This window comes from Lathyrus oleraceus, chromosome 3 (assembly GCF_024323335.1).
Source record: "Lathyrus oleraceus cultivar Zhongwan6 chromosome 3, CAAS_Psat_ZW6_1.0, whole genome shotgun sequence".
In the NCBI taxonomy this organism is placed as follows: domain Eukaryota; kingdom Viridiplantae; phylum Streptophyta; class Magnoliopsida; order Fabales; family Fabaceae; genus Lathyrus; species Lathyrus oleraceus.
This window is the reverse complement of record NC_066581.1, coordinates 152,702,092-152,722,676: the sequence shown is the minus strand read 5'-3', so window position 1 is coordinate 152,722,676 and position 20,585 is coordinate 152,702,092. Positions and strand designations below refer to the sequence as shown.

The window sequence follows — 20,585 nt, the reverse complement described above, 5'->3', positions numbered from 1 at the left end:
CCAATGGCATTCTAATCAACCCATCTTTTTCACACTTGTTAGAGAACAAAGAAGGAGAAATCACTGAAATAAACGTAACCTGCGGTGAGATTGACGCCACTGCCACAGTTAAGGTTAAGAGTGTCACCCAAGTGGTTGCATAGGTGAGTATTGGCCATGGTCTTGTCAAGTGTAAGGAGAGCCAAAGAGGCATTTTAAGGAGATGGATAAAATTGTTACTTGTTTGTTGGTGTTTCTTGGGTGGGTACTTAAATTTTTCAAAACTTTACTTTTGAATTTTGAGGAAGTTGGCATGGAAAAATGGTGTATAAAGGACCAATGATTTGAGACTCATAATGATGGTTTTGTTGACCAAATTTTGTGGTGCTGAATTTTGAGCGTGTGGTTTTATGTACAACTATCAAATTTGTTTGATTATTTTGTATTACTACTATAACTTTAATTTCTATTACTCTAGGAAAAAGGCCTATGGATCGTCGAAGATAATCAACATACTGACATAAATGAATTTTTTTACCTCCAAGAAAACCCTATATGTTAACATTAAACAATTAATTAAATTAATTACAATTTAAATTATTTTATAATAACATATAAATAATTAATTGAAACCCTATATGAATTTTTTTTACTTGACGTAAATAACAAAAAGCCACATGAACTAATAAATTACACCATCTATACAATTGAATCATCTGAAAGCAATGCTACCATAAAACAAAGATGACAGATTGTAAAAGAAACATTATATTCAGTCAGTGGTGGAGGGTGATGATACATTCCCCACCTTAAGAGCCAACCATAGAAAACTGCAGAATGACAAGCAGAGTATAACCAACATGACTATGATAACTGCTTGGAATGAAATGTATGGGGCCACAAAGAAAACGATAGCAATTGTAGCGCTTTGCCATATCTTTAACTGTGCAAAAGCCCCTTCCTGCACCACAAAGTATATCAATTTGACATTAGAGATATTAGGAAAAGAACAAATGCATCAAGTGAAAGAGCGTATGCACAATGTGAGAACAATAAATAATGAGGATGTCTATGATGAAATTAAAATGTGTTTCTGCGTAATTAAAGGGGTAGATTGCATTTGTGTACCATGTCATGCTTAAATAGCATGCCTAGTAAAGCATTGAGCTGCGTCATTAGAACTCCATCGCCGATGCCCAATAAAGCAGCCAAAAAGAGTATATATAGAGTACCGAGAAATCCACTAGATATGCTGTATCAGGGGCGCCAAAGAAAAAAAAGGCGAAATGAAATTACATGGGGAAAATAATATTCATAAACATCAGCCAAATAAGGAATATTGCAAACCTGAAATTTAGCAGGAGCAATATTAGTACAACCGCTTGGGCAAAAGCTCCAAAAGAAACTATTGATGTAATGGATGTGAGACCGGATGTGAGACGACCAGCAGCCAGAGAACACTGATATATTTAAAGAATTAAGACAAAAAAAACAGATAAAATATGAAAATAAGAAAGAAATGCTTGCAAGCATGACATAATCTTGTCACTTTCAACCCACCGCCCAAGAAACTATAGTTTTGCATTTCATGTCAATACTTACTATTCCATCAAAAGCTCCATATGCTGCCATTGCAATACCAACACCAGAAACACCAATTGCTGGAGTTACAACGTACTTGGTAAATTCCGCCCTGTGAAAAAGTATTTCAGTAACAAGCATTACAAAATAGACAGGAAAGAAAACAAGAACTCAAACCATAATTGAAGATCAGGAGGAAGATAACTTATGGTTCATATGAAATTACCATACAAATGCTTGTTGTAGACCTGAATATGCCATAAGGGGTATGATCAACAACATCTTCACATCAGACAATGCATCTAATCAAGAACACAAGATTCTTTGCCAAAATCAAAGGAAAAGCTACAAAACTCAAAGAAGTCGAAAAAACATAGATAGTGACTTAGAGAGTAAAACATCAAAAGCAAAAGCAAAGTTCAATTTCAAATATTGAATTTTATTATATGAACTTAAATCCCTTATGATTCCAGCATAATGTTGGAACCGCATAAGTTTCAAGTTCGCGTTACATATATGAATCAACAAAACGAAATACATTGAAACGCCTTTAAAAAAAGGATGAAAAAGCCTCATCATCCTTAACAAACCACATTAAAAAACTTCGGTCTTAGGATTTAGAACTGTGAAATGCAGCGTCTATGACAAGCGTTGTTTCTTCTGTTTAGTCTCATGTTTCCAAACATTTCCAATATCTTGTGCAATTTTAACAGCTCCATAGCGTTGTTTCTTCTGTTTAGTCTCATGTTTCCAAACATTTCCAATATCTTGTGCAATTTTAACAGCATCATATGAAGCACCAAAAAGCCCTATCTTTGTGAACCCTACAGCATATAGTCCTGAATTTCCTTTCCATCCATGTGGAAATGGCATCTTCGGGTATCCGTTTTTCGAGAAAAATTCACCTTCCTGTTCATAACATAACCATAATTAAATTAGTCCTTCGATCACACAAATTTTTTTAATTATAATCATTGAGAGAAGAACATGTCTGAATTGACGGTGAGTACTATGTTATCATAATATTTCATCGTCAGTTCAAACATGTTCTTCTGTCCTTTGATAAATTCTTAGTTGTTGGATTAATCTAACATTTTTTTATGATAGATTAATCCAGCAACTAAGATTTAACGATTTAATATAAGTGAACTATGATAGTGTCATTTTTAACAGATCTAGAACAAGTTTTCACCTGAAGCCAAGAAGGAACATTGCTCCTATAACCGGTAGCAAGAACAACTGCATCAACATCAATCTTTTCGCCATTAACAAGCTGGACTTCGCCGTTTTTGTTAAACTTCTTGATTCCAGGGACAACTTTTATATCTCCAGATCTAATTTTCTCCAAGGTACCAATATTCAAAACAGGTATTTTTCCTTCTGTGTTCTTCAGCTGCAAAGGACCCATTGAAGGTAACACATGAACCTGTGAATCGAAAAACAGAACAAACTTGTTAGATTTAAGAAATTCATTTTAAACACAGACACACAGATACCAGACACACTGAATAAGAACTTACCGAGCTACGAACAACCATAGAAGGTAAAGCATGGTGGTTGCTAAGATCAAGTGAGATGTCCAATCCTGAATTTCCACAACCAACAACGAGAACTTTCTTTCCTTTGAAATTTTCGCCTGACTTGTAATCACAAGCATGAACAACTTTACCTTTGAACTCAGAAAGTCCTTCAATTTCAGGAATAACACACTCAGCATTTTCGCCGGTAGCAACAACAAGCCACCTGCAAATATACTCAACTTCATTGGTTTTCACCCTCCATAATCCACTGGTTTCATCATACTTAGCAGATTGAACACACTGGTTGAATTGCGGCTTGATTTCAAATTTGTTAGCATAGGTTTCAAGGTAGTTTATGAACTGTTTCTTTGAAGGGTATTCAGGGAAATCATCAGGGAATGGAAGGTTAGGGAGTTGACAGAATTGTTTTGGGAGGTTAAGTTTCAACCTGTCATAGGTTCTTCTTTGCCAAAGTGATGCTATGCAATCAGCTCTTTCGACAACAAGGAATGGTACTCCTTGTTCTCTAAGACATGCCGCCGTTGCTAGGCCAGATGGACCTGCGCCAATGATCACAGGTCCATTGACCCAAATGCAACGGCGTGAGATAAAATCTTCGTGATCAGCAAGACGAAACAAATTCTCCATTTTGTTAGGAGATGAAGCAAGACGAAACAAATTCTCCATTTTGTTAGGAGATGAAGCAAGACGAAACAAATTCTCCATTTTGTTAGGAGATGACTTGAAAGAGAGAAAGTGTTTGGTTTTCTTCTTGTTTTGGTTTATGATTGAGAATGTGAGTGATGATGGAATGAAGAAAGAGGAGAAGTTTGAAGGGCTTAAATAAAGAAAAGTGAAATTCAACATTTAAAGTTTTTAGTCAAAAAAAAATACTGGAACGAAATAAAAAAAACGTTAATTTACATAGATCAAAAGAATATTTTTTAAAGCATTTCAATTTGGTGTAGATAGGGTGTAAGAAAATTGAGTGTAAACATAGCACATCTCATAATTGTATTACAATATATGTTTTGATGTCAAAATTATTTATTTTTAAATATTAATTAAATATTCATATGAAAACAAAATTTCAATACTATTACTTTTATTATAAAAAATTTAGTTGCAAATATTTGAATGTATTTTTGAACTTTTTATTTGGTGTTTTTTTTTTAACTTTTTAATCTCTTATTTAAAAACTCAATTCTTTTTACCCTCAATTTTATTTATTTTGAGATTTTTTAACTCATCCTTTTTATGTAATAGTGATGATTAGGATAAAATATTATTTTTAATAATGTAACAATAATGTTTAGAATAAGAAATAAAAAGAAATATAATTTAATATTTATAATATTATTTAATAATAGATTCAAAATATTCTTTTGATCTATGTAAATTAACGTTTTTTTTTATTTCGTTCCAGTATTTTTTTGATTAAAAACTTTAAATGTTGAATTTCATTTAGTTTTAGTCCTTAAAGTTAAAATATTTATATATTTTTCTTCGAATTTTTCGATATTTTTTAACTTTGAAAATTAAAACCAAAAGGGTTTTAACTTCAGAAATTATTTCTAGAAAAAAATACAAGGACAAAAATAAAAAACACGTTAATATATAGAGAGCAAAAGACTATTTAATTTATTTATAAAAAAAATTAAAAAATTTGGAAAAAGAAAATTTCTCCTTAAACATTTTCAAAATTTGAAGAAGAAAAAATTAAATTTTAATTTTAATTGAATTAATACAAAATAAATACCAAAAAAGAATGTCATAGCAAGAAACTTTAACATCATTGTTCATATTTTGTTGATCACCATTAACAACACAATTTTATAACCCAAAAACATCATTGTTGTTTTCTCTTAAAAACATGTAAAAAAATTTCCAAATATATCATTGATTTTGAACAACCGTGACATTTAACATCACAAAAATATCAAAGAAGACAGCCAAACAAGGAGTGGTTTGATAGAACCTAACTACATAAACAAACTGCCCTTGGCAAATTAAGAAAAAACACCCGTTGTAGACTCGTTAAGGTCTAACTTTCATAACCCCTTATAATTAGAAAATGTTTTCCATATTTAAGGCTTGAACTTTCTGTATGGTATGGAGTTATCCTCCTTTTGCATATGAAATTCCTTGACGATGCATTTGTAGACTAGTACAAGAACAGTGAGAACGAAGATGCCAACAACAAGATGTCTTTCAATCTTTATAAAACATGTAAATTAATAGTTTTTGCTCATTGAAAAAGGTCACTAATTGTTGTTGCATCACCAAAATTCAACCCTAACTGATGTTCCCTGTACCAAAAGTAGTAACAAATCAACCCTACTTCAATCAAATTCATGACCCGTCATAAAAAAACAAAACAAAAAAAAAATTAAATCCAAAACTCCCAAAACAAAAACAACCCCATTTTATTCAAATCCAACACCTAAATAAAAAACATAGCATAATCAAAACTTTTTAATGTTAGATAGGTTTATTACTAAATGTATCTCTACCCATATAAAGATCAAGGACATAATCCCGATATAATCTTTTTGATTTCATATCCTATGGACCCATATCCTTAGAACCATACTCAAATACAGTACGACAATGAAGGCGAAAACATACTTGACTTTACAATTGAAATCATTGAAGGTTTGTCGATGTCGTACCCCAAATTTTGACCATCTTTCTTCTAACATAGGGTCTAGGTCACTGACATGTTCGGAGTCCATGTAAGGCATCTAATCAACCCTAATGATCTAAAAAGTCAAAGGGGGACCGATATTGACTTTTTAAAATTTCGTGATTTCGTCTTGATTTAAATGATAATTGATTAGGGTATCGTTTAACTAGAAAGTACAATATTAATGAATCAATTAGATGTTGCTAAGTTGCAATCGAGTTAATAAACATGGTTAATTGATAATGAATTTAGGTTAGAGAGTTAGTTTAAGTTAATATTTATTATATTATTAATAAAACTAATATTGATTAATATTATTAATATAATTAGTTTGTTTATAACTAAATTAATAAATGAATTATTTAGTTTAATGGGGTAACTAGTTTAGTTTTTATTATTATAGTCAGATTATTATAAATTTATTGTAATGTTAATATGGTTTTTTGTTTAATGAGCTGGTTAAAGGGGCTGACTGAACCCAAGCCCAAGTCCGAACTCAATTGGTTCAGGCATACCCAAGTCCGTCACTACATGGGGTCATGTCTGTGACCCGAATTCCCTCCAAATTCCCAATTCATGCACAAACCCTAAATCGTATGCAAATGGAAATGGAGTGGATCAAAGCTGCAATTTCAAATCAATCAGAAATTTCCATTTATAGATTTCAATTTCATTACAAAATCACAAGTACAAATCGAAAATTAGACTAAATAACAGAATCAGATCAAATTACAAATTACAATCGATCAAATAAAGAATCAGATCCTAAACTTCCTAATACAAATCAATCTAATTTAAGAATCTAAACCTAGTTTAACCTATAAAAAGCCTAAACATAATTCAGAGAAGATGAAGAAAAAAGAAGAGAATTGAAAACCCTAGCAGCTATTCCAAACCCCCACTAGAGCTTTGTTGAATTCTGATACTTAGGGTTTTACATCAAAACCCTAAGTTATCAGAGCTTGACCTCACAGCAAAGCTCGATATGGTCCTCGTACATGCAAAAGAAAGAGTAGAGGATTAGAGGGGGATCGAGGAATCATAAATCAGAATCAAAGTAAGGAAGGGGGGAGGGCACAACTTAATCTGGTCACGGCAAGGAAAGTAGGTGTTTCTCTGGCCCGATGGTTTTATGGTTATGTGTGTTTGACACTTAGAAGTTGATTTAGGGTTCAAAATTTTGTTGTGAGATTCTGTTGTTTGAGGCATTGGTTGGGGTTCGGGGTAGACCTATCCATGATCGGCCAAGGATTGAGGTTGATCTGGGGAAGTTTAGGGTATTTCTGGGTTTAAGTTAGGGTTAGGGTTCATCCTATGAACCCTAACTTTCATCAATTTAGGGTTTCTAAGTAAGGGTTTATGATTTAACTCGGGTTTCAGTGGAGGTTGAAGATGAAGGTTCATCTTCTTAGGATTAAGGTTCATTAGTAGAACCCTAGGGTTCATCTTAGGGTAAGGTTGAGGTTGAAGTTATGTGTAACAGTGGAAGGTCTAGGTTTCAGATGAATGTTCATGAGGAACATTCATTGGAATCTGGGTAGGGGATGAAGTTTTCTGTTGAACTTCAACTGGAAATTGGAGTTTACAGGGTTGGGTAGGGTGGTTTCTGGGTTTGGGAAAGTGGCAGGAGGTGCAGAAAGTAGAGAGAAGGCAAAAGAGAGAGAGAGAGAGAGAGAGAGAGAGAGAGAGAGAGAGAGAGGGAAAGGTTTGGAAAATGAGGGGGCTCTGAAGAGGTTCCGCTTAAATACCTATTCCCCAGGTCTGTTGATCATCCACACTTGGCTCAACGTCAACCATCAGATGAGTATACCTATTCCCCAGGTCTGTTGATCATCCACACTTGGCTCAACGTCATCCCCCACATCTGCGCACACCATGGTCCTCTATTAACTTTTGATTTGAACCTCTCATTCTGCATACCTTGACTAGTCAAAATGATCAAGGTTTTAATCACACGTTATAGGGTCCCTCGGATCAAGATCAGGAGGTCCAAAGAGAGTCAACTGTTGACTCTCTCCCTCCGTGGACCCCTCCTACACATGGGCTTCAAAGGCCAATGGGCCTCTCTCCCTCTACTTTTCATACCTCTAATCAGAAGCCCAATTACTAGTTTATTTTAATTCACACCCCCTTTTATTTATTTAATTTTAATCTATTAACTTATTTTCCTAATAAAAAAACTTAAAATTAACATTTTATTTTTATTATTTAATTAATAATTAGTTGATTTAATTAAAATAATTATTTTTAATCAATGGTTTATTTAATTTAATTTTAAATTGCAAAGAAATATAAAAAAATATGCTTTGATAATTAGGGTTTTAGTAGTACATCTTCACGATAAATTATAGGGTTAACTTTTGGTATATTACTGAGGATGGATGGGGTTTAATCAAGATTGTATTGTTATTTCTCATCTATTTTAATTATGTTTAAAATTTCGAATAAAAAATAAATTATGTATATAGTTACGTCATTTAGTTTCTAAATAAGTTAATTACCACATTTTTGCCAACTAACCAATTAACCTAAAATCAATGTCACATACTCAAAGTTTAAAGTCCTTTTCCCTTGTGCATTGAGGCATTTTCAGAACCAATCATTTCTCTGTCGCCGATGCGTTGAGAATTTTCACAAATCTAAAAACAAACAAACATTTTTTAGAAGAACTACGATGCTCTGATCCTTCACCTAATGCAGAGGTGCGTAGGCACATAGTCTTAACACTCTAGCGAGTATGATACTAAAAAACATTTTTATGTTTAACTCCATTAATCAACTAATTTCCTCTAAATAATATCATTTTATTAATAAAAAATTTACGATAAATATAGGCAAACATTCCCTTAGAAACACACACTAACCCTAGGATTAGAGGAGGATCTCATTGAGTACAATAGAGGTAAGGGTGCCTAACACCTTCCTCTTACTTAACCAACTCCCGAACCTAGTCTCTCCCTTTATCCATAGGTTTAATCATTATTTCCTTGTTTCTTAGGAAATAATAAAGGATGATGGAGACTCTTTGATTTTTCCAGGTATGTGATCTTCCAATTTGTAGAGTACCTCAAGGTTTCTTGATTCTCTTGTAATGGGGATGAAGAGAGAATACACGATAAACCATATTGATCGTTCATCTATAAATGGGGGTCATAACCTATATTAATAACTCCCTTAGGGTTACTATTTAGTTTTCAATATTCTAACTTGCCCCCTCATCCAATTATAATACTGACTTATGGTATCCACACAATAACATTTCATGACACATATGCCCGTAGTCATAGACTTAATATCAATTAGACCACTTTAGTTTTGTATAATTAAATAATTACCCTAACGCATGTAATATTACATTTGTGATCCAAAATTTTAACAATCTCCCACTAGTCATATATATAACTTTACACTTGTGTTAGACTTTATGAGCTCAAAATTTATATATACTTTAAGCATATCCAAATAATCATGTATGTTAGTTATGCCAATAGATAGAACCAAAATGATTTTTCGTATATAAATCATAACTTAACCCATCAATGATTACTAATAGTAATAATGAAATTACTAAATGACATAGATTCATCATGAACTGTGTAGCATGAAAATCACAAGAATGTGGTTTGTACATGCCGATTTTCAATTGGTCATACTTTATTTTAGTGAGATCATTCAATAACCTCGTTGTACAAAGTATAAATATCTAAATATCCAACTTTATAAATCAAATAAAATATTCAAATCCATAGTATTCATACATAATAACAAACATAGAAGATAAAACTCATAAATTACTAACTTCCACTAAATTAAAGATTCATCAGACCATAAAACACCCATGTGAGCATGTGCTCATGAAAGACCTTAGATGGAAGACCTTTTGTAAGAAGATCTACTATCATTGAGTTTCTCCATAAATGTTCTATGTAAATCTGTCCACTTTGTACCCTTTCCTTAACAACTAGGAACTTGATGTAAATATGCTTTAACTCAGTCAACCTCCTATTATTGGTGTAATATATGACGATTGATTTATTCACAATATAACTTTAGTGGTCTTTTAATTCCTTCCTTAATTCGTAGCCTAGTGACAAGGTTCCTCAACCAAATCTCATAATTAGATGCCTCAAAACATGCTATAAATTGTGTTTGCATGGAGGATGAAGCAACAAGAGGTTTCTTCGCATTGGACCATGAAACTACACACCAGCCAACATGGGGATATATCCTGAAGTGGTTCTTTTACTATTTTGCCATCCTACAAAATCATAGTCAGAATATCTAGTGATCTTCAAATTATCTGACCTCTTATATGTGAGAATATAATCTTTTGTTCTCTTTAAATACCTCATAACCCTTTTGGATGCTTTCCAATGATCCATTCTTGGATTGCTCAAATATCTGCCTAATATCCCAACTATGAATGCAATATCCGGACGCATACAAACTATGGCCTACATTAGACTCCCTACAGCCGTATCATACCTTAATTTTGTATGATTTTCTTTGTGTGTGTTTGTCTATTTTTGGTTTCTCCTATTTTATTATTGTTTTTTGTTTTTATTCTTATGTTATTATCATATTATTCATATTGACATGTCATGGATGGGAATTTACTAAGTGAGAAGCTAAAACCCTAGCTTGAGAAAAACCTAAGTTAAGACGTAGAGCTAAAATGGTTTCTGTGAGGTTCCGCATCTCAAAGATACATGGAAGCTACACTCATAATAGACCCTCCCAAGGTATCTTCATAGTAGGGCTATCCCTTAATATGTTGATAAATTGGATGTGGTCCATGACTTTGAGAACCATTTTTCTAGAACTTATTTTATCTATAGTGACCTTATGTTATCAATCCCCAAGGGTCGTTACTAAGGTCTTGCCCAAATAAGACTTATCCTGAAGAATTACCATAGAAAGGCTTGCTCATTCTCATGGTAAAGCAATGGTACAGTCTTTGTCTTCAGGGCTACTATTTTCAACTTATATCTCACAAGTGAGGGGATTGGGTAGTCTAAATGTAAAGCTAGCCTATTATAAGAAGACTACCTTAACTAAGTCATACTTGCATATTACCCTTACACATCCTTAAAAAAACTCAAAAATCATATCATATCATCATTAAAATCATATTTTTTACATTCATTCCAGGAACCTTAATCATCATCCAAGCACCTTAAAGTATAATGGAATCTGGTAAAAGGAAAACCCTTCAGTTCAAAAATAAGGGAACCCAAGACTGGTAGCCTAAGGAACTATGCCATGAGCCTGAGCAAAGGTAGGAAGAATCCTTTGAATTACAAATTTGGAAAGATAATGAACCTCTTGAATGTCCATGTGCAAAAGGAATCTTTCAATGCCTTGGTACAATTCTTTGATCCTACACTTAAGTGTTTCTAGTTTCAAGATTTTCAACTGGCTCTGACCCTTGAAGAGTTTGGTAAGATCCTACAGATTTCTAAACCCACTAAGGGACCATTTAAAATGATAGGGTATCATCCTACAGTAGAGGAGATGGCTTATAACCTTAGTATCCATGAAGCAGAATTGCAATCCAACTTGAGGGTTTCTGAATACTTTAAAGGCTTTCCGAGAGAGTATCTAGAGAAAAGGGTTGATGAATTTGCTATCTCCCTACAGTGGGATGCCATGGATAACATTATGATCCTCCTTACCTTCAGATTAATACTTGTTCCCATCGAAAATGACTTTGTGGATTATACAACCATCAATCTATTTCTTATCGTGAAAGTTGGAGATGAAGATCATGCACATGCTCTCCTTGTTGATGTTTACTATACCCTCTACCAAAGACATACCAATAGGGGAGGTATGCTGATGTGATGTGCGCCTCTACTTTATAAGTGGCTTATTTCTCACCTGTCTAAGGATATAGCCACTATTGAAGGATTGAACAGACACAAATGGGCCCAGTATTTGGTCTCCCTCAATCAAAAGCACATTCATTGGTTCCCCCAGATTCTTAACTGCAAGGGTATGATCTTTAGTTGTGGAGGATTTCCTAATGTACCTCTTACAGGGTCAAGAGGATACATAACCTATAACCTTATATTGGCTGCAAGGCAATTGGGGTATCCTTTAGCGTATAAGCCTGAAGATAAATTATTGGAGGGTTTCATCTTACAAGAAACAAATAGGAACCATCCTACCATCCATAGGATCATTCATGCTTGGGGACAACTCAACCATGGAATCCTGAAGAGACTAAGAGAAAAGCCCATTGTACCATATGCTCAGTGGATGAAAGAAAGGGTACGCATAACAAAGTTACCTTTCATTCAAGAGGGTCCGTTTTCATCAAAGGCTCCTATCCCTATTATGGTCTCCATGGAAGAGGGAAGAAACCTCAACTCCATTATTCTTCAGCTAAAGAAGGAAAAAGAAAAGTTAGAGGAGAAGTTCTACAAGGCTACATGTGAAAAGAATCAATTGGATAGAGATCTTAGTGTAGCTTTAGAACAACTCAAAGAGAGTGAGAAAGGACCGGGTTGCAAGAGGAAAAGAAATAACAAGCTTAGGATGACCTCATGGTTGTTAGCTCAAGCCTTAGCGCACACAAAGAGGAATTGGGATGAGCTTGGCACCAAAGGGATGAGTGGAAGGATACTTGGATAAAATAAACTGGGATTTAGAGGAAGGCAAAGGATGGGTATGAAGCTTGCATTCAAGCATTGGAAACTGAAGTCCAAAGCTTAGTTAATTCTCTCCATGAGGCCCGAAGGCAAAGTACGGACTCAATACTAAGGAGAATAGCTGTTCAGGATCTCCTTTCCTTCCGTCCTTCAAAATGGAGTGAAACCTACAAAGAAATGGTGGGTTCCAAGAGACAAATGCATCTCTTAGAAGAAGCACATGAGGAGATGAGGAATTAGTGCATCTATATAGAAATGCATAATCAAGAAATGATGGATGCTCTAGAGGAGGACAAGGCCATTATGGTAAAACTAAAAGAAGAAGTCGGATACTATCAGGAGAAATATCTAAAATTGGTCATACTATCAAATGACCTGATTGAGGAAATCCCTTGGAGTCTGAAGGAAGATGAGTTCATGGCAGACAATCTCTTCCTTCATTATGAATAGGAAGATTGTTGTCACTAAAAAATCAATTGCTGACTTAATTTCTCACAACGGCTGTGGAAAAAGGGTTTACAACATAAAAACTAATGCAAGAAGAGAAGCGATGGTAACATCTGTTATTTTCAAGGAAGGAACAAAGTTGGATGAAAGCAAAAATCCAATTTCTAAAGACCTATCTAATAAGTTAAGGGTGCGGTTTAAGATAATTCTGGGATGTATTAATCATCGACCCAATACAAACTCCAACGACTACATCAACACTATCCAGAAGTATATGTTCTTCTTCTTGGAAAAAGGGTACAAAATGGCCCTTCCAGCAATATTTTTCAAGTTTATCAGGGATTCTATTAAAGAAACTAGAACTTGAAGCACATCCAAGAAGGGAAGGTACATTCCAAACGGAAGGCTAATTTCTAATGTTCTAGGTGAAAATGGTCTTGTGGATGACCTTTTGATCAACGGTCTAACTGAGGAGTTGGTGAAAGATGCTGGAAGGTATTCTAGGGGAAGAGTATCAAGAGCATGGGTCTCACCTCCAAGGTAGTCAGGACATATATCATTCCTGCAGAGGATGATATTTGTGGAATGAGCATTCCGGTGGACAACTTCCCAATCTTCACCAAGATTGATCCTCTGGAAGTTCCGCAGTATTACCTTGAGAGTTTTCTTAAGGATGGAATTGACCCAATGGTTGACCCATTTAACTTACCAGACACTTACCCATATATATATATATATATATATATATATATATATATGGGAAAAGGAAGAAAGGGTCTCATGAAGAAGGATCTTCAACACCTCAGAAGACGAAGAAGAAGAAGAAGACTGATACCTTTCTCGATGAAGATGAGGTGCCTCTCAATGAGCTCCATAAAGCCATACTTCTAAAGGATATGACTGGTGTTGTCCAATAGTCTTCCAGAGTTTCTGACACTCCTACTCCTGGTAAGCTTCCTAAGGCCATAAATCTTTTTGTTTCTGATTCTGTTAATTCTGAAAGGATCTTACCAATTCAACCATCTCCCATTTCACAACCTATTTCATCTCCTTCTCAAACCATTCCTGTTTCACAACCAATTTCATCTCCTTCTCAAACCATTCCCATTTCACAACCAGATCCCACAAAACACCTATTTTAGAACCTATTTTAGAACCTGTTATAGAAACTCCTAAAGTTTCTAAAACTCAGTTACAACAACAACAACAATAACAATAACATATACCATAAACACCACCCCTTCACAATTACCTTCATCACCCATTCCACCTTCATCTTCGATTGTTTCTGCTCCCCACATTGAAAATCCAAATAAAACAACATGTAGAAGATCTCCCTTGAGAGATTCTGGTAACCAAGTGTATGAGGATACTCCGGAAGGCATGTTCAATTTTGAACCTGAACTAGAAGTATCTGATTCAGAAAAATAAGAGGCCATTCCTACTTCTCTTCCAACTGTTTATGGTCTGGATCCTTATTCAACCATAACATATCTTTCTATCAGAATCCTCAGTCAACCTAAACTTGGTCCAAATATTGGTAAGATTCTGAAGAAGTTTGAGTCAGACTCAAGAAGGCGTCTTCACGAAGCTATGACGACTAGTCGTTCATCATTTAATCCTGTTAAAAGTGACTCAGTTTAGGAAGCCCATAGAAGGTGGATAAACTCCAAAATCTCCAAGCTAAAGGACTTTGGGTACAAATTATCTGAAATAAACTTTTGTTATGGGTTTGTTCCCTTAATTGAAATATGGAAGTTACAAAATGTTCCACTATGTCTTCCTGCTCTGGAGGTTAAGGAAGTTGTTTAGGAAGTTGAGGTAGATTCTGGTAATCCAGAATGTGTCATGGAAGAAGTTGCTTCTCAGCCAGTTGCTTCTAAAGAACAACAAATTGAGGTTCCTACTAATCAATAAGCTGCTGGAACCTCTTTTGGGAGTATTCTTGAAGTGCTTCTGAAGACCATATGTCATATCCTCAAATTTACCTTACCTTCATGTCACCTTTCATAACCCTAATTCATGAGCATACATCCCTCATACATCATCTCATGTGCATCTACACCCATGACAATCTCAAACTCAAGGCATGGGGTTCTTCTATGAAGCTTCAAGGCCCTTGATCATGTTGAGGTGTGCCTAAGCCACCATAACCCTAATCTTCACCCTCGAGCATCCTTGGACCTTGGAGGATCCCTCAAGACAATACCCTCACCTCCAAAACCCAAATTGGATGGTGAGTTCTCATTAAAGAGATGTGAAGATTCATCTGGCCACCCAAGGAAATCAACCCTAGTTCTTGATCCTTAATGGCTTGTAAAAGTCATGATTCACTTTGTTCCTTGACCATACCATGGAGTACCCCTAATATCTAAACATTATTCATCCCACAACCCTTTCAATCTCCTCAATACACCTCTTGCACCTCAAAACCCTAATTTGTCGGACTATGGTTCTTGATCAAACTTATGGACCAAGAAACCCTAATTTGTGCATCCTTTTGATTATATGCATTGCTTCATTTGATCATCCCATCATTCAAAACTTCATTCACCTTCAATTAAAGTCATTTTTAACCATAATTCATCAAGCAAACATTATTTCATCCATGGTACAAGTATTTGTTTTGATCTTGAACTTTTCACTTTCAATGCCTTGATTTCACCCTTGAACTTGACCTAAAGTCACCCCACAAATATCCAAGCCTTATTTTACAGCATGATATGATCATATTAGCTTCAAACATCCATCATTATACCTTAAAAATCAAGAAATCACAAAATGGCATTTCTAGGTCATGTTGGTTTGTCACATTTTGGCAAGAATGGCCTACCATTTGGTCTAAAGCCCATAACGTTTTCACCTTTCAAGATTTTCAAGATCTTATTTGAGACAAATATCTTAATTAGATCCCTCTTAAACTCTATTTCAAGGTATAAGACCTAATTCATTAAGCAAGGACCACAATTTTTGCATTGTCCAAACTGGTCCAAATGCCTAGCCAGACCTATAATCATGCCCAAGACCCCCACTTTACCACATTGCCATTTCCAAACAACAACTCCTTTTGACCTGGTTCTTTTTGAATTTGATCAAGTACACGGAAAATAACATTTGGCACAAGTTTCATGCAAAATTTATGAGCCAATTTAATTTGACCCAAGTTCAAAGTTTGGATTTTATCATGATGCACCCAACGAGTCACACTTAGGCAGAATTTGCATTTTGATGCACCAAGTCATTTAACCACTTTGTATTGATTCCGTATGACCCCAAACATATTCCAAAACATTCCAAGACATGTTTGCAATTCAACTTTGTTAGAAACATGGCCCATGTGATAAAACCCAAAGCATGTGCAAAATTCTGATTTTTCCCAAAATGGACAAAAACAAAAGCCAATAGACCTATGCTTGAAGCTTCCTTGTCTCTCCCATTTCATGCTAGAATGAAAACAAACTAAGTTGAGGGGGAAAATAGGTCAGAACCATAACGACCCTTCCTCCACAAGTCTCCCATTTTGTTTTCTTTGAGCTTCACCATTTGTCGCTATCGGGGTTGAACGTGATAACAAGAAAACCAAGGACCTCGTTCGTCCTCAAAGAGAAAACAGAAAAATAGAAGAGTCGTCACATAATTTTATTAGATTTCCTCTATGGGAGAGGAAAGGGAAAATAGTAGATAAAATTCTGGGGGAAAAGGAGATGCATACAAGAAGTGCAAAAAGGATAAAGAATCGGTCTCGCAATCGAGATTGGGTTCGGAATTCCATTACTCAAGGAGAATGTATTAGCACCCCTCACGTCCATGGTACTCCATGGGAACCATTTAGGTTGTCTGTGTGCTTGGGTATTTATTTGTTTATCGTGTTTATATTTCTAAAGAGTCTGAAGGAAATGGGTTTTGAATTTTTTATTATTGTGCGCGCCAAGGATTGTGGCCCTTGTGCCTACATTCATTCATTGGGTGATGAAGAATAAGATCTTCGTAGTTCGGAGTAAAAATATTTATGGGCGAAGGTGAATATTCTAGACAAACAATCCAAGTGTCTTATATCCAAAATAATCAGAGTAAGGCTAGGAAAGCTTCATTCCTACTCACTCTCCACCACTTAAGTCTCGTGGCGTATTACACTAATCGTAGTTTTATTGTATTTTGGATTTGATTATGAAAATGTCAGTTGGTATTGAATCAAGGGTTTGTTTATTTGATTATGAAATTGGGTAATGTAATGGATATACAAAGTAACCAAACAAGAAAGTAAAGGGTCTCATTGTAAGGTAGCCCAAGAGAAAGCCTTGTGTGTACAAAAGTGACCTTAGCTAACAAAGGATAATGGTCTTACAATCATGTCAACATAGGGTAGTGCCATGATGACATTCTTACAATAGGTATGTAAGTTACAGATGAAATCCAAAGTTGAAGGCAAAGTATCACAAGATAAGGGCAAGGTCCTCCAAGCAAAGGTCTTAAGATGAGATCCTCTAAGTCCAAGTTGATTACAAGTGGAAGCAATTTTTTGGTCTTATAATTTTATCATGTTTTTTTAAATGCATGATAGCGACAAAGTAAATAATAATAAATAAACATGCATGATGAGTATATACGATGATGGTGAATACTTGAATATAAATTACAAGGAAATAACATAAAAGTAAATCATAAGGTGTCATACCCTCAAATTTTCCCTACCCCATATCACCTTCTTAAGCCCTAATCCATAAGCATACATACCACACATGTCATCTCATATGCATCAATCCACAATAATCCACAAATTCAAGGCATGAGATTCATCTGTGAAGAATCAAGTTCCTCAGGCCATTTTGAGGTGTGCCCAAGCCACCTTAATCCTAATTTCATCCTCAAGCATCCCAAAAAGCTTTGAGAATCAATCAAAACATCTCACCCACTCCCCAAACCAAATTTTGGTAGTGAGTCCCCTTTGAAGAAGCTTCAAGATTCATCTGGTCACTCAAGGACCAAACCCTAGTTCTTGACCTCTTTTGGCTTGTACAAGTCATGATTTACCATGGATCTTGATGTCATACCCCAAAATTTGCCTGTTAATTTTTATGATAAATTGATTCATGCATGGCATTCATTTCACATTTGCATTCATTCATTAGCATACATTCTCATATAAATTATAAATTTTAATTTATTTATTATGTGATACAGATATAAAAAATAATAATAATTTTGGTTATCTGTATGATATAAATAAATTATATATATATAAATAAAATAGTTTTAATTTAATGATAAATAAAAATAGATTCGAATTTTAATTGTATAATTAAAATTTTAAATTAATTTTATTTGTTAAAGCTCATTAAATTATAATAACTATTTTTTATAATTTAGTGACTCATGTTCCATTTATTCATTATTTATAAATAGTATTTATTTAGTAATTCACGTTTTTTCCTTAATAAAATTTATTTATAAGAGTAACATTTTTTTAAAAGCCCATAAATTATAAAATAATTTTGGTTGATATAAGTAAGAATAATTTTGATTTTTTTTAAATGATGAAAGTAAAAATAGAAATGGGTTTAAATTTTAATTCAATTATGTAACTAAAATTTAAATTAATTTTTATTTATTAAAAGTCACTTAAATTATTCATTATTTATAATAATATTTATATTTAATAAATATTTAGCAAGATTAAACCCTAATTCTCCTAAAGTATAGGAAGGGATCCAAATATTTAGCAAGGTAAAACCCTAAAGTATAGGAAGGGATCCAAATATTTAGCAAGGTTAAACCCTAAAGTATAGGAAGGGATCGAAATATTTAGCAAGGTTAAACCATAATCCACACCATTATAAATACTTCATATGGCTGCAGCGAGAGAAAAAAGGGAAAAAAGAGGAGAGATACAGCCGAAGAAGATACACAAGGCAAAAGCAAGAAGATTCACGGGCAGGGAAAAGAGAAGCAACCATAAAGCACTCATAGCCTGAATAAGAATAACACACATACAGTGAGCAAGCTAGAAGAATCAAATCCCCAGTAAGTGTTCATTATGGAATTTGCATCCAGCATGATTATCATGCAATACTCCTTAATTCATGCATGAATAATATTGGTTTAGTATATATATTGAGATGATGTATTCATGGTTTGGCGGATGTTGATATTGCTTTATTCAAGTATGCGTCTGTTCTTGATATGTCATAGCATGTTGGAGAAATTCTATTTGCATGATTAAAGAATTATATCTGCCATTTAATTATTATTATATGAGTGTTGTTTCTAGAATGATTATGTTTATTTCACATGCTGTTGTTATATAATAGTGATGATGATGATATAATGGCGATAATATAAATCCTTGGTTGTCTTTAACATGTATGTGTAAGGTTTGTTTTCTCATTATCACTTGCAGTAAAGAGAACTAATACATGAGTAAAGTAATATAAGCTTCTTGATTTGTGCATGACTATTTTTATTATTGCATGATGATTACATATGATCTTATTTTATGTGTGTGGTTTGATATAAGATGAAATTACATGTTTGTTGTATTCATATGAAAGAAACAACATGAGAAAAATAAAGTAGCTTGCCGTAAGAGAGAAAGTTGTAACATGCATGGTGGTGTTGTGTCAAAATGGAAAAATCCATGTAGAATTAATATATATTTTAATGAAGGCGAATAAACAATGAATGGACCAACATGGCTCGTTGGTAGCTCCCCCTCACTGCAACGTAGAGGTCCTTTTAAGTGTTTTTACTATGTTTACTCCCTTTCCACTATAATTAATTCACCACTATTTTTCTATTATTAAAATAAAATCCATTAATTAATTTTCTAATTAATATATTATATTAGTTATTTAAACTAGGATATAATTTAATTTAGTTTATTAATTAAATTTTCATATATCACTTAATTAATTAAAATGGGCTATTTGGAATAAAAATATCTAATTATATATTTTTTTCTCTTTTGTTTTAAATTTTCTATCAATTTAGTCTAAGTTTTTCCATAAATTCATAAAAAAAAAGTTTCTATTATTATAGACTAAAAATATTCTTAATTCATTCTTAAATTTTTTTTATTTCTTTCTTTTTAGTTTAATTAGGTTTTATTATTTTGTATGCTCTTTTAATTTTGTACTCGTTAATTAAGATTTAGATATTTTATATCCCCTTTTAAATTATGTACCCCCATCCCGAAGCCATGTAATAGCGTAGTCTTATTTTTTGCACTTTAATTTTTCCGTACTGTGAATATAATTGTCTAGATGTATGCTAATAGGATTGCATGGAAAGATAAATAATCGAAATTAGATAAATTAATTCAAGATAATATATCTGAATCCAATCATTTCCACACTTGCACCTCTAGGGTAACCCTCTCTTTGTTGCCTTACGATATTACGGTCATGTCCCGCGAATGTGGGGATACTCTTAGCAAAGACCCTTTCGATTAAATCATCATCATCCATAAATAGATAAGTCATAGTCCCTTCGATCAAAAGGTCAATGTCCCTCGAACGTTGCCTTCGAATATATGACCTTGTCCCTCGAACGTTGCCTTCGAATATATGACTTTGTCCCTGGATGACCCTTCGTTGTAGCCTACAATTAAATGATGATCGTCCCTTCGAATGCTAAGGTATCCTTACAAATGTTGCCTTCAATGACCAATCGACGACCCCACGATGTCCCTTTACATCCAAAGGATAAGACTACTTACTTCTT

General features: G+C 34.0%; 2 protein-coding genes across 2 annotated transcripts; one reads left to right on the top strand and one right to left on the bottom strand.

The window, feature by feature from the left end:
• The first annotated feature begins 202 nt into the window (after positions 1 to 202).
• Positions 203 to 1,996, top strand: LOC127130157 (uncharacterized). Its single transcript, XM_051059224.1, has 6 exons — positions 203 to 244; positions 741 to 952; positions 1,093 to 1,233; positions 1,314 to 1,439; positions 1,582 to 1,671; positions 1,786 to 1,996. Exons 1-6 carry the CDS (start codon positions 203 to 205, stop codon positions 1,994 to 1,996), a joined length of 822 nt encoding a protein of 273 aa, XP_050915181.1.
• LOC127125927 (probable indole-3-pyruvate monooxygenase YUCCA9) lies at positions 643 to 3,917 on the bottom strand. Its single transcript, XM_051054785.1, has 7 exons — positions 3,081 to 3,917; positions 2,753 to 2,986; positions 1,787 to 2,469; positions 1,582 to 1,672; positions 1,327 to 1,439; positions 1,108 to 1,231; positions 643 to 940 (listed from the first exon to the last, which is right to left on the bottom strand). Exons 1-3 carry the CDS (start codon positions 3,804 to 3,806, stop codon positions 2,200 to 2,202), a joined length of 1,230 nt encoding a protein of 409 aa, XP_050910742.1. The 5' UTR covers positions 3,807 to 3,917; the 3' UTR covers positions 643 to 940; positions 1,108 to 1,231; positions 1,327 to 1,439; positions 1,582 to 1,672; positions 1,787 to 2,199.
• Between the last annotated feature and the right edge of the window lie 16,668 nt (positions 3,918 to 20,585).

Coding starts and splice junctions, on each gene's coding strand:
- LOC127130157 (XM_051059224.1), top strand. CDS start 203: ATGGATAAAATTGTTACTTGTTTGTTGGTGTTTCTTGGGTGG. Junction 245..740: donor TGTTGGTGTTTCTTGGGTGG/GTACTTAAATTT, acceptor AGATTGTAAAAG/AAACATTATATTCAGTCAGT. Junction 953..1,092: donor GCCCCTTCCTGCACCACAAA/GTATATCAATTT, acceptor TTAAAGGGGTAG/ATTGCATTTGTGTACCATGT.
- LOC127125927 (XM_051054785.1), bottom strand. CDS start 3,806: ATGGAGAATTTGTTTCGTCTTGCTTCATCTCCTAACAAAATGGAGAAT. Junction 2,987..3,080: donor CTATGGTTGTTCGTAGCTCG/GTAAGTTCTTAT, acceptor TTCGATTCACAG/GTTCATGTGTTACCTTCAAT. Junction 2,470..2,752: donor ATGTTCCTTCTTGGCTTCAG/GTGAAAACTTGT, acceptor TGTTATGAACAG/GAAGGTGAATTTTTCTCGAA.